At 56.7% G+C, this 12,526-nt stretch overlaps 2 protein-coding genes across 3 annotated transcripts; one reads left to right on the top strand and one right to left on the bottom strand.

Annotated features, from left to right (window-relative positions):
* The first annotated feature begins 31 nt into the window (after nucleotides 1–31).
* Nucleotides 32–4,640, top strand: MRPS7 (mitochondrial ribosomal protein S7). The gene is made up of 5 exons (XM_068413371.1): nucleotides 32–116; nucleotides 1,383–1,574; nucleotides 1,888–1,951; nucleotides 2,885–3,052; nucleotides 3,871–4,640. The coding sequence occupies exons 1-5, from the start codon at nucleotides 61–63 to the stop codon at nucleotides 4,090–4,092; spliced, it is 702 nt and encodes a 233-aa protein (XP_068269472.1). The 5' UTR covers nucleotides 32–60; the 3' UTR covers nucleotides 4,093–4,640.
* Nucleotides 4,641–4,751: 111 nt separating this feature from the next.
* MIF4GD (MIF4G domain containing) lies at nucleotides 4,752–11,637 on the bottom strand. Of its 2 annotated transcripts, none has more exons than XM_068413369.1 (6): nucleotides 11,546–11,637; nucleotides 9,253–9,389; nucleotides 8,357–8,466; nucleotides 7,888–8,043; nucleotides 7,056–7,148; nucleotides 4,752–5,808 (listed from the first exon to the last, which is right to left on the bottom strand). In XM_068413369.1, exons 2-6 carry the CDS (start codon nucleotides 9,332–9,334, stop codon nucleotides 5,581–5,583), a joined length of 669 nt encoding a protein of 222 aa, XP_068269470.1. In that variant the 5' UTR covers nucleotides 9,335–9,389; nucleotides 11,546–11,637; the 3' UTR covers nucleotides 4,752–5,580. The 2 variants fall into 2 exon arrangements, with proteins under 2 accessions (XP_068269470.1, XP_068269471.1); XM_068413370.1 differs by lacking the exon at nucleotides 11,546–11,637 and adding an exon at nucleotides 11,261–11,296.
* Nucleotides 11,638–12,526: the final 889 nt, after the last annotated feature.

The following is a 12,526-nucleotide window of genomic DNA, read 5'->3' as shown; positions in this document are numbered from 1 at the left end:
GCCCCCCCTCACCGGGGCCGGCCCCGCCCCGCCCCGCCGCGCCCTGCGCGCGGAGGGAAGATGGCGGCGCCCAGCGCGGCGGGGCTGGGCCGGCGGCTGCGGGCCTGGCTGCCCCGGTAAGCGGGGCCGAGGGAGCGGGAGGGCGAGCGAGGGGTGCGCCTCACCGGGAGAGCCCCGGAGAAGCGGTGGGGCGTTCCCCGGGCCGGGCCGCGCACGGCTCAGCTGTTTTCTGGGCTCGCCCGTGTCGCCGCCGTGGTCTCGCGTGGGCGTGTGTGCGAGGAGCGGCGCGGGCTGTGTGCGGGGCGCGGGGACCCGGCCCCCGCGCCTGGGGCCCCTCACGGGTGCGTGTGCTGACCCGCCGTGTCGGAGGGGTGCCGGGGTCCCGGTGCATCCCTTGCTCCTCTCCAAAACACACCCAAATGCCGCGTCCTGCGTTGAAAATAAATAAAATTCCAGTTTAAGACCCTTGTCCCGCTCCCACGAGCCCAGAATAACATTTATTCAAGCCACCCGCAACCTGGGAGCTGACGGTGTCAGGCCTGTGGGCTGTTGGGCCCTGGGGAGGCCCGTGCCATGGGTGCAGGCAGGGTCTCAGCCTGCAGCACCTGGGACCCCCCTTCCCCCTCCCTTTGGGGCAGGGATTACCCCATAGTTTTGCAGCAGAACCGGGGGCCTTGTTGGTTTGTGCCTCTCGCTCTACTGCAGTAGAGGAGCAGCAATGAAGGGAAAGGCGGAGATGCCTTTCATGTCCAACGTGTCCTTCTGAGATGTGTTCACATCTGTCCACATCCCTGTCACGACATATCATAGAATCGTTTTGGTTGGAAAGTACCTTTAAGATCATCGAGTCCAACCACTAACCTAACACTGCCGAGCCCACCGCTAACCCATGTCCCTCAGCACCACATCTACACGGCTTTTAAATCCCTCCAGGGATGGTAACACCACTTCCCTGGGCAGCCTCTTCCAGTGCCTGACAACCCTTTCGGTGAAGAAATTGTTCCTGATCTCCAATCTAAACCTCCCCTGGTGCAACTTGAGGCTGTTTCCTCTTATCCCATCACTTGTTACCTGGGAGAAGAGACTGACCCCCACCTCACTACACTCTCAGGTAGTTGTAGAGAGCAATAAGGTCTCCCCTGAACCTCCTTTTCTCCAGGCTAAACACCCCCAGTTCCTTGAGCTGCTCCTCATCACACTTGTGCTCTAGACCCTTCACCACCTTCGTTGCCCTTCTCTGGACTCGCTCCAGCACCTCAGTGTCTGTCTTGTAGTGAGGAGCCCAAAACTGAACCCAGGATTCAAGGTGCAGCCTCGCCAGTGCAGAGTATTGCACTGCGTGCATCAGTTTACAGCCCTCCTCCTCCTCTTGTTCTTTGCAGGCTGACACAGGTGAGATGGAGTCGCTACAACCCCAGTTACTTAGAGCCAGAAGTGAACAAGGAATTGTATCAGAAGCCTTGGGAGGAGCTGTCTAAGGAGGAAAAGGAAAAACTGGAGCTTAAGGCTGTTCGACCCATAAAAGCTGCTCCTCCCACTCTCTCCAGCTCTGTGTTCAGCGACCCTATGATCAGGTCAGAGAAAGCATCATCTCCTCTGTTACAGCTGGGTCGCATGGAGCCAAAATGCTTGGGAGCTGCACTGTTCTCCTCAGCCTTCACTTGCTGTGCTGCACGTTGCCTTCTGTTACAGCACAATCCCTTTATTTGGGTTAATCTTTTCACACAAAGCCAGTCCGCTGACTGACAGTGATTAGAGATAATTACAGCAGATCTAGCAGCACCCAGACTTAACCATGGGAACCACACAGAGCAGGGGGGGGGGCTTATTTCTACAGGTGATAAAATCAGAATTTAAATCAGATTGCATTTGGCTTTGTGTTTACAGTAAATTCACCAATATGATGATGAAGGATGGAAATAAAGTGCTGGCCAGAAGCCTCATGACTCAGGTGAGGACTCATGTTTCTTCTCACTGTTATGTTAAAACAATACACAGTGGAAGGCAGGGACGTCAAGCCCACTGGAATTAGGAATTACCAGAACTCAGGTCGTCTCTGCGGTCCTAGCACATTTCTCTCTGTACACACAACACTCTCACTGTTATTTACCTGATCAGACGTACATTTTGTACAAGCCCCAACCTCATTCACTTCACAGACCAGGTGGTGATAGCTTAATGGAGAACGTTCTCTTTCCACTCTTCAGTGTCTCTTGGGCCTTGTGTAGAATCATAGAATCATTTAGGTTGGAAAAGATCCTTAAGGTCATCGAGTCCAACTGTTAACCTGGCACTAGCAAGTCCACCACTAAACTATAAACTCAGAATATACACTTAAAAGCATAATTTTCTGAAAAGATCTTCCTCCCAGCTCTCTTTCATGCCTTATCTATAAATGTGTCACCTGTATGACACATCTTTGACCCCTGCTTTGATGTAAAGTATCTGGTATTAGCTGGTGGTCCCATCTGGTGTGTTCCAGCCCTTCAAACGGGGACACATTACCCAAGCATTCCCCACGTAACTGCTGATTCCTTGTGACAGAAAAACAGGTAGGCTCTGGGCTCTCAAGTCCACGCTTTGGAGGGGAGGATGCTTAGTGCACACAGACCTGTATTCCTGTCTCCGCTTTGTCCCTGCCCTCCCCTGGCTCTCTGTGCTGCTTGGCCTCCTTGCCCCAAATGCAGTGTCCAATAAAGAGACTGAAGACCTGGAAGAGGGTGAAGTAAAACTTAAGAGAATCCCTGACTGGCCTGTTGCCTACAGGGCTAGAAAACCAGCTGCAGGCTCAAGTGAAAATGGGGTGCTTGTAAAAGTGATGTAACTTCATGGAGTGGGATAATCCATCTGCTCTGCACATCTCCTTTCTTGTCTTTGTCCCAAGACTCTAGAGGCCATTAAGAGGAAGCAGCTGGAGAAGTACCACAAAGCTCCCGAAGATGAGAAGGAGACAATTGAATGCAACCCTTATGTCATTTTTCACCAGGCTCTGAAAAACTGCCAGCCCATCATTGGGCTCAGCAGCATCACAAAAGGAGGCAAAACCTACCAGGTGAAAGGGGAGAGGGGGCTGGGAGCGCATCTGGTCAGGAGAGAATTAGCTAGGGAAGCAGATGAACTGGTTTCCACTCCTTCAGCTCAAGCATTCCTCTCCTTGGAAGGAGAACCACTTTGCAATCAGGATTAAAACAGCACCTAAGAAACTGTCCAAGATCAGGCCCCCACCCTGTGAGCATGGCAGTTCCCCTGTCAGCAGCAGTCTCTCCTTCTGTGACTAGATAAGAGGAGGAGTATGCAGCAAATGTTGTCCAAGGAGACAGAGATCAGTGATGGGCAGCAAAAGAATTGGTAGTCCCGGGACTACCAGTCCCATGCTCTCTGCTGCATCATATTGCTTAGGGAGAGGCCCCAAAGCTCTGGGGAGGGTCAGCGTAGCAGAAAAGGTCAATCCGATACAGTGGGATATTTGAAACTCGAGCAGAACCTGTCTCTGAGTATGGGCTCTGCAACACTCGAGACCTGATGGTGGAGAAAGGAGATGTGGAGGCATGTCTCTGTCGTTCAGTGCAGGGTAGTGGTCCAGGTCCAGTTCCCAAACAGGCCAGAAGTCCTTACAAAGGCCAGTGTCTGCCGGCAGTGCCCAAGGCTGATCAGAATTTCCATTTTGGTAGCAATGGCCAGTTTCTGCCGACAGGCGAGGTGAATTGGCACAGATCAGCTGTTGGAAGCTGGTCTTACTGCAGAGAGCAGCATCTGCCACTGGAGTCACAGCACGGTGTAAATCTGCACGTGTCCAGCTGGACCCGTAGGACCGCTGGAGAAGAGCAGGGTACCGCACCCTCGCAGGGCGATAACTTAAACCTTTCCCAGGTCCCAGTGCCTCTGAAGGACAATCGGAAGCGCTTCCTGGCCATGAAGTGGTTAATTACGGAGTGCAGGGAGAACAAGAACCGTCGGACGATGATGCCTGAGAAGCTCTCCCAGGAGCTGCTCCAGGCCTTCAACAACGAAGGGCCCATCATCAAGAAGAAGCACACGCTGCACAAGATGGCAGAGGCCAACCGGGCTTACGCCCACTTCCGCTGGTGGTAGGGACTCTGTGCACGGGACACGATGCCACCAGCCCCGGGGCCTGGTGAGCAGAGCCCCAGGGCCGCCTGCCTCGGAGAAGAGGGAAAGGTGGAAGATCCCTTCCAGACAGCTTCTCAACTAAGCCAGGCAAAGCTCATCCGATCCCCACAAAGTTAATTCCCTTTGTGCTTGTTTGGATGGGGGAAAGGGGACTCTGAAAGGGTTACCGACCCCTGCACGGAGGCTTTGGTTATTTCATAATCACTTTCCTGTGAAGAGAAGCCTTAGATGTTTTTCTTAGAGCAATGCTGTACGAAATAATCTTTCACTTACCTGTCTCCTGGGGACTTGTAAGTCTCTCTGCTCCTGTAATCAGCAATGTTTTTGGCTGCACAGCTAAGAGCAGAGCTGGATATTTTTTTTTCCACACCATAACCAGCCTTAGCGTGATTGGTACAAAAGGCAATAAAAGGCCCTTTTTGATTTTTGGTTCTGGTCATCACAGAGTTGATGGGAATGTTAACAGAAAAAATAAAACCTGTTTTATGGGGAAGGTTGTCAATTCCAAACCTTTGTCTCTGTTGCTTGAATCTCACACTGTTCTTTCCAGCTACCCTGGTTGTGTAAAGCCACACTGACACGCTACATCGGAGGAGAAAATGATTATCACAGCCTTAAGGTTTCAGTCAGGAACAACTTTTAAGTATTGTTCATAGCTCAGCAGCTGCACAGAGAAAGCAGGGCACGTGTTAGTGGAAAACTTTTATTAGAAAAAAATCCTTCAATAGACTATTTAGTTTCCTTTCTTCCTCTCCCATTCTTGTAAGAAACATACCGTAGTTGAAACTCGCTAAATTTGGAAAAAATGTGACAGTTATTGTATAAAACTTATAAAACCTGTTCCTAGCTACATGTGCTCAGGGACCTGTCCTGCTGCAGGCTGCCCTGTGGCAGGTACTGGTGGCTTGTGACCCATGGGGGAGTCTGCGTTGCATGCAGGTGCAGCCAGTGTGCTGGAAGGAGCCTGGGAAAAACAGCACTTGGTCGAGCTGTTTGTGAGGCCACAGTGTTTTCTGTGACTTGTCCCAGAGAACCAGGTACAACTTGAGCTGTGTGAGATTTCCCCTCTGCCTCCCGCAGCTCCTCTGGCTCTTGGGTGAAACCAAAATGCTCTCAGCCTAAACTGTGCTTGCCTTAACACCCATATAAAACGCTGGTTTGAGCTAGAAGCCTTCCTTGCCCTTTGCTGGCAGCAGCCCAATATTAGACAAAATCAGGGGAAGAACTTGCTGGGTTAAACGTGCCCTGCCCTTCCCACCACTCCAAACTTCCAAAGTCAGGCTAGCACCAGTTGCAGCCTGGCAGTGACATGCCCAGAGGCTCTAGCCAGTATAAATCCTATTTACAGGAAGTGCTAGAAAAACATCAACGTGAAAAGAAATTCAAACTTGGTATGAAGCCTGCTGGTGAAAGTGGTGGGGACATCCCTCCACCTCTGCCATAGAGAGGTTAATCCATTACTTCGCTGTAATAGTATTTCTGGGCAGCGTCCGTCATCTTCCAGTCGGCAGCCCGAAACTCGATGATCTCCAGGAGCAGGAGCTGGGACAGGGAGCTGAGCCCCTCCTGCAGAAGGAAGCCATCTCGGAGGAGGGAGAAGAGCTCATCCATCCGCTGAGTGTTCATCTTTTCCAGCTGCTCGCCGATGCGGTGGAGCTGTAGGACCAGGCAGTCCACCTTCAGAAGGAAGAGAAGAAGATGGCTGAGTACAAAGGAGTGGGGAGGTTTCGCACGTCTCTGTGGAGGTCCCCATCAGTCACTTATGGACCAACTCATCCTCTTCCCTCTGTTGTGGATTTCCAACAGGTGACAGTTCTGCTTCCCCCAAGTCACTGTGATCCAGGAGGCAGGAGAGGCTGAATCTGTTCTAGTCTGTTCTACTAAAAGCGCTGGAAAAGCACATCCTGAGCTCCCCTGCCTCTCGGACAAAACTGCCGGAGAAATGCACCCACAACAGGTGGAAAAACGTTAATTTTCTGCAGGATGTCAGCGAGGAGATGGCAACGCTAAAGCCGATGCTGGAGCAAGGAGGTGCCTCCAAGAACAGAGACAAGTAGTTGGAACCTGCACTAAAGCTCTTAGAAAGTCCGGTGATGTGCAGGAAACAGGGGCACTAAGCGGGTCTTTGGAGAAGAGGGGGAAGTCGGTGGGCTGCAGGGGTGGGAGGGTTGTGCTAAGATGGAAAAAACCCCAAAGGGCCCATGCAAGGGCCCCTACATTTTACAGGAACCCCTCGCCTGAGGGGCGGCTCGGCCGTGCCCCTCGCAGGTTGCTGCACACCCGGACGTGTGAAGCCCCAGCTCCAGAAGAGCCTCCTCCAGCCCCCTGGGACATGAATGCTGCAGGCCCGGGCAGGTGGGCGGCAGCTACACGCAGCATTGCACAGCACGTCCCAGGACCTGCGGGGACATGCAGCCGCTGTGCACGCCTACGGTCACTGCAGCTGCCTGCCGTCCTCTCCCACAGCCGTGGTGCCTCAGCAGGTCACTGTGACACCTGCTTGTCCTGATGTCCGGCAGCCAGGGCTGCTGGAAAAGCAGCAGGTTTCTGTGAAAATGGGAGAGTCGTCGTCTGCGTTTTTCTCACGTGACGGGAGGTGACCCTGCGTAACACCGGACAGCCCCTGCTTCGAGGGACGGCCGGGCTGCTGGGGCTCCAGTGATGACGCCTGGGCAATAGGGAGAGAAGCTGCCCCGAGGGAGGACGTGCAGCCTGGGCCAGGGAGTCACAACCAGCACCTCCATCCTGCTTCCTTCTGGGCTGCAAACACTCCTGCCCAGCGGGTCTCCTTCAGCACACACTGGGGAGGCAGCTCCCCCTCCTCTGCACCAGGATGTGGAGACGGCATCCCCCCCCGAGCTGTGCTTTCTGCTGGTCCTTGGCAGGACAACAGGCGCATGAGCAGCCTTCTTCCCTCCACTCACCTCTTCCTCCTTCCGCAGGCTGTCGGGCTGTGCCAGCCGGAACAGACAGTCGTAAACGGGGTTCACCAGAGCCATCATGGGCATGTTGTTCACCTGTAAGGAGGTAAGAGCCATGGTGAGCTTGGGGCCAGACAGGGTGGAGTCCGCAGCTATTTTAAATAGTTGCTCCCTTGCTGCTCTTCAAAGAAGGGAGCAGAATTTAGTTGTGCTGCCAAATGCTGTATTAGAGGGATTTATGTAGGAGACAAGATGTTTGAGTCTCCAGGAGCCAGAGAAGCTGAACAAATGATGTAAAAAACATCTATTTTTAAATGTAAGCAGATAGTCATGGGAAATACACTTGTTGCAACAGCATTTTTCCTGCCTGCAGCTCTCCTTGCACCATTTTTACATCTACTCCACGCAGGCATCCAAGTACACACACTGCAGCGAAGGCTTGCGGACAAACTGCCAGTACGTGGGCTAGAAATGATGTGAGCACCCACTGGTTCCCCCTGGGACCTCACAGCAACTAAACTAGTTCAATCTGGGACATTTGGGAGCAGGCAAATCAGGGGATTTCAAACACCAGGTACAAAATGAGGAAGCTCAGACTTTGTGACTGTTCCCAGAGGCAGCTCTGCCTCTCCAAGCCTGTTCGCCTGCCTGTCGGTAGCACCAACCCCAGCAGCATCCTCATGCTGAGAACCAGCTCTGGACCCTGCTGCCAAGCCACAGCCCTGGGGCTCCGTACAACACCCATCTGACACCCCTGCCCTGGTGTCTTTGGATGCCCAGGCCCTTCTGGCACCCCTAGGCACAGCAGCCAGGTGCTTCTGCTCCAGCTCCTCACCCGCAGGTAGTCGAAGATGTTGCAGATGAAGGTGACGTAGCAGATCCAGGCCTGGAGCGAGCGGGTGCGCAGCTCCTCCCTGTCCTTGTACTCCTGCTGCAGCCGGTTCAGCAGGCTCCTCCGGAACACGCTCTGGCCGGCTTGTTTGGTCTCTGCCTACAAGCCCACAAAAGCAGGATGGAGGGATGAAACGGGGGTGTGAGAGGGGTGGGGGGGATGCTGCTACTTGGGCAATGCAGGACCATGCCGATACCCTCCTGTGGTTGCCCAGAGAGGCAGGAAAGCTGCAACTAACTGTGCTCGCCAGCTGCTCGTCTGGATGCTGCCAGTGCACGGGGCAAGCAGCAGAAGAGGAAAGCTGGCTGAGGGGTCAGAGCGCAGGGCTGGGGCGAAGCCTTTCCCAGCCCAGCCTAGGGACAACCTGCACAGCTGAAGTGTTTCACTGTCCAGACACGAGGACGCATCTCACCTGGATGATGGTGTAGCAGATGCGCCCTGCCTCCTTGCTGAACACAGAGTCTTTGAGGGACTGGTCCACTATGATATTGGCCACTTTCTCCAAGTCCACGTTGCTGGGGTCTGCAGAGAGGAGAAACACTGTCAGGACCCAGCACCCTTTGTGCCCTGCTTGCTTTGGGGTACCTGGAAAGCAACCAAGGTCGGCGCAGGGCCTGGTACAACCCATGTTACATGGTGCAAAACCTCATGCTCGCTCCCACATCAAGAGTCATAGCCCCTCTCACACACCAGCTTTTTTGGAGATACCATCTCCAATGGAGCATGGTCCTCCGAGGCTGGAGACACAGCTATCACAATGGGAAAGTGATGGAGGAAAGCAGATAATACAGGAAGCAAGAAGTTGATCTGAATCTGAAATCACAGCTCTGCCTCAAAGTTGGGTTAGTGAGGGCCAGATGTACAAACTCCTGCTGGGCTTCAAACAGAGCCGTGAAGAGCAGGAAACCCCGGGGGCTGGGAGGATGAGACGGCCCCGCAGCGCAGAGGGGCAGAGAGCAGGATCTAGGCACTGGGGAGGAGCAAGAGGCCAAAGCTGGGGAGAGATGCTGGGTTAGAGCAGGAGAGAAGGGTACCCCGAAATCAGGGAAAACCCCACCGATGAGAACCCAGGGCTCAGTTTGAACAGCTGCACCATTAAACATCGGGGAGAAGGTGAGAGGGGACAAGAAGAGGCAGGGAGCAAAGACCTTCCTGGAGAAGATTCACTGATGGGACCCAGTCAGCGTTGAACAGCGTTTATGAAACAGCTTTCCTACACTTAGCAAGGGAAGAAAGGGGTCCGAGCACCCAGGCTCAGCTGCCAGCCAAGCTGCGCGGGGCAGAGGAGCTGGTAAAACACGTGCTGACCTTTGAGGGCTGTTTTCAGCAGCTTCTGAGTCTCGCTGTCGAACGACTGTATTTTATACTCTTCTTTGCCCGTTTCCCCCATGACTGGCTTCCTCCAAGGGCAAGAGTCACGGCAACGGATGGGCTAGTGACAGTCCCTGGGGAAAGAGCACACAGAGCTTTGTTGGACAGAGAGGCAGACCCTCGCCCAGCTGTTTGGCAAATCCCGTCTAGTGCTGGAGCACGGGCTGTTATCCTGACAGCCCCCACCCCAAGGAAACTCCTCTGTTATTAGGGCACCCAGATCCAGCCCTAGATCTGAGCAAAGCCTCACTCCCACACCTTTTTAAGACTTGCTTCCTACCAGCCTATGACAGAACTCCATCTTCAGAGCCTTTACATTTTTCTGAGATGAAAAATGTGTTTCAGTCTGTTGATCTGCAGGTTCAAAGCGGACAGCACACCAAGGCAGCCCCAAAATATACACCTCTCCCCTCAGAAGCTTCCCCGTGGCTGTATCACAGGGAAGCACACGCAGGAGCACCCCACGCAGCTGCTCCCTTGTGCTTTGAAACACCCATTCAGCTGGTTTCATGCAAAAGCCTGGGAAGAATCAAAGCCAGCACCTAAGCATCCAACGCGCCCTTGCCAGAGAGCAGAGAGCACCTCTCCTGCGCCGGAGCCAGGCTCCCTCAGCTCCCAGCGAGACACAGCAAGCTCTGCAGCCAAACCCCCAACAGCAACAGCTCCCCTCTCATCCCCCTGCAGCAAGCACAGCTCTCTGCGGTACCAACGGTGCTCCTAAATAGTCTCTAGATTCATTTTCTTCTGCTTCGTGGTACAGCAAAGACAGCAAGAGGGTACGCACGGCACAGAGAGGAAGGGCCTTCTTTGACATGCACACGGGATGATCTGCTGGATGCAGAATGCCGCGCTGGCCAGACCCGCAGCACAAACAGGAGAAGGCAATTGGCCAAATGAGTTTTGCCAGCTCGTCGAAATTCCTGGGCCGTTACTCACCCCTCTCTGCAAACAGGTCCCTGCCCGGATTAAAGCCGAAGCGCCCATCGCCCTTCAGAGGCATGGGACACCGCAGGCAGCCCGACCCCTCGGGCACACCGCTTGCCATGAAGCTGTGGCACAACACATGGTAACTCAGAGCAGAGAGCGGAGCTTGCTGGTGGGCAGGGGTCTGTCTCTGCCCTCCCCGCGAGGCCCAGGGCAGACCTTGTCCCCCGGGGGTGACAACCTGCTCACGCTGCTCTCACACCCACAGCTCTCACCTGCGCAGGGTTACCTGCCCCGAGACCTACACGGAGGTTTCTGTCCCAGATGGATTCACAAGCAGCTGGGTGCCCTCCGTGCCGCGTCTGGTTGGCAAACGCCTTCCCGTCCGACCTCTCCTCCTCCTGCACCGTCTCTCTCCCTCTGCATCCACACTCACACCATTCTGCGCTGCCAGCGGAGCACCCCGAGCCCACCAGCAGCCCCACGTCCCACCAGCACCATCACAGCGTAGAAGGAGCCTGGCGAGAGCTCAGCGCCGCACGCAGCAAAGCAAGAAGCACCCGAGCTCGTCTGGCAGCATCTCCGCTGCCGCCACCCAGCGCCTCTCCCGCAGCATCCTTCCCCCCGGCTCCCTGGGGACGGGCACGGCTGCTTTGAACTGCTCTGCCAATAACCCTGCCCAGAGCAAACCACAGCGTGTGGGTGTAAAACCAGTCAGGCCCCTCCTGCGCTGGAGATCCCGCTGCCAAGACCACCTTGCCTGAAGGGCTGGTGGCAGTGGGTGACACCGGGCACAGCATCACCCGTGGGTACCGATTCCTCCTCTGCCAGTGGTCCGCACTAGACGAGCTGTCCCGGGGACTGGCACGGTCGGGGTGACCGTCCTGGATCTGCCGGGGATCGGCCAGCCCGTGTGCCAGGGCCCGACCCCACGGGGGTCACACCCGGTGGGACGTGCCCCGGCCATCGCAAGGGCCGGGAGAAGAGCAGCGCGTCTCCTCCGCCGCCCCTGAGCACCCACCCGCGGCTGCTCCAGGGACGCTACCAGCCGCCCGGGACCCCCGTCCCATCCCCGCCGAGCCGCAGGTGGAGCCCCCCGCACCGGGCAGATCCTTCCCAGGGCACCGGGGCCACGGGCGGCCCCGGGACCCCCCGCTGCTGCCTCGCCTCGCCCCAGCCCCGCGGAGGAGCCGCTCCGCCGGCGGCACAAGCCCAGGGGCCCCCCGGGACGGAGGGAGCGGCGGATCCCGGAGAAACCAGCCCCGCCCCGGGCAGGGCAGGGGGAGCCGGCCGCAGCCCCACCGACCTGCCGGCCGCCCCCGCCGGGTCCTCTGGCCGCCGGGGCATCGCCGGAGCGTCCCGGGCCCCGCCGCCCCGGCCCCGGTTTCCTCTTAGGTCATTTCCTCGCCCGAGCCGGGGGAGGGACGGGCCGGGACAGGGGAGCAGCGGCGGCCGCAGCGCCACCGCCTGCGAGCCACGGGCCACGGCGGCCGCGGGCCGGTCCCCGGGGCCCCCCCTCCTGCTCCCCCGCTCCCCTGGGCAGCCCCCCCCGGCACGGCCGGCTGCCTCCCGGCTCCCCGGGGCATCCCCACCTGCACCCCGGGCGCTCCCCGGCACGGCCGGCCGCTCCCCGGTCCCCCCCGCCGGCGGTTTGGCGGCAGCACGTACCCCTGGGCCCCGGTGCCCCTCGGGGCTCCCCCGCCGAGCACCGGCCCGGCTCTCCCGGCAAGAGCTGCACCGCGCTGCCGCTCTCCGGACAGGGCAGGCTGCAGCCGAGCGGCATAAAAAAAATCGGTAGAAAAAACATCAGGAAAGGGGAGATGCGTTAAACCAAATCACTGCAACAAGAGCTGGGTGAGGTACAACGTACTTCGCGGTTTTCCTCTAAACTCCCAAACATTTCACAAGGGAAGACCCCTCGGGGGTCGAAGCCTTCGCAGCAGTCAGAGGACAGCAGAGCAGCCACGCTGCTGAAACCAGAGAACAGCCTCATGAAACGCAGACCGAGCAGTTTGGGAACATTTTCTGCAGCACCGTGTGGCCTGGCTGGACACAAACAAAGCCTGGACTCACCCCCCGCGGGCGTGCGGCTCTGGTCCAGCCGCCGTGGCTCTGACAGTCCCTCAGGGCACAGCGGTGGGACCGGGCTGCACAAACCCCCTTGGCCGATCCCCCTTGGTGCGGTTCTCTCCGGTGATACCCAAAGCGTCACCCAGTATGGCAGAGGGGATGGGACGGCCCTGCCTGCTGGTGGCGAGCACCCAGGAGCCAGCAATGGGAAGGGAAA

The sequence above is a fragment of the Nyctibius grandis genome, chromosome 15 (assembly GCF_013368605.1).
Source record: "Nyctibius grandis isolate bNycGra1 chromosome 15, bNycGra1.pri, whole genome shotgun sequence".
NCBI lineage: Eukaryota > Metazoa > Chordata > Aves > Nyctibiiformes > Nyctibiidae > Nyctibius > Nyctibius grandis.
The sequence above is the reverse complement of the archived record's forward strand: the minus strand, read 5'-3'. Positions and strand labels throughout refer to the sequence as shown.

Coding starts and splice junctions, on each gene's coding strand:
- MRPS7 (XM_068413371.1), top strand. CDS start 61: ATGGCGGCGCCCAGCGCGGCGGGGCTGGGCCGGCGGCTGCGGGCCTGG. Junction 1,575..1,887: donor TTCAGCGACCCTATGATCAG/GTCAGAGAAAGC, acceptor TTGTGTTTACAG/TAAATTCACCAATATGATGA. Junction 1,952..2,884: donor CCAGAAGCCTCATGACTCAG/GTGAGGACTCAT, acceptor CTTTGTCCCAAG/ACTCTAGAGGCCATTAAGAG.
- MIF4GD (XM_068413369.1), bottom strand. CDS start 9,334: ATGGGGGAAACGGGCAAAGAAGAGTATAAAATACAGTCGTTCGACAGC. Junction 8,467..9,252: donor GCTGAAAACAGCCCTCAAAG/GTCAGCACGTGT, acceptor TCCTCTCTGCAG/ACCCCAGCAACGTGGACTTG. Junction 5,809..7,055: donor GCCTGCGGAAGGAGGAAGAG/GTGAGTGGAGGG, acceptor TTCCTTCTGAAG/GTGGACTGCCTGGTCCTACA.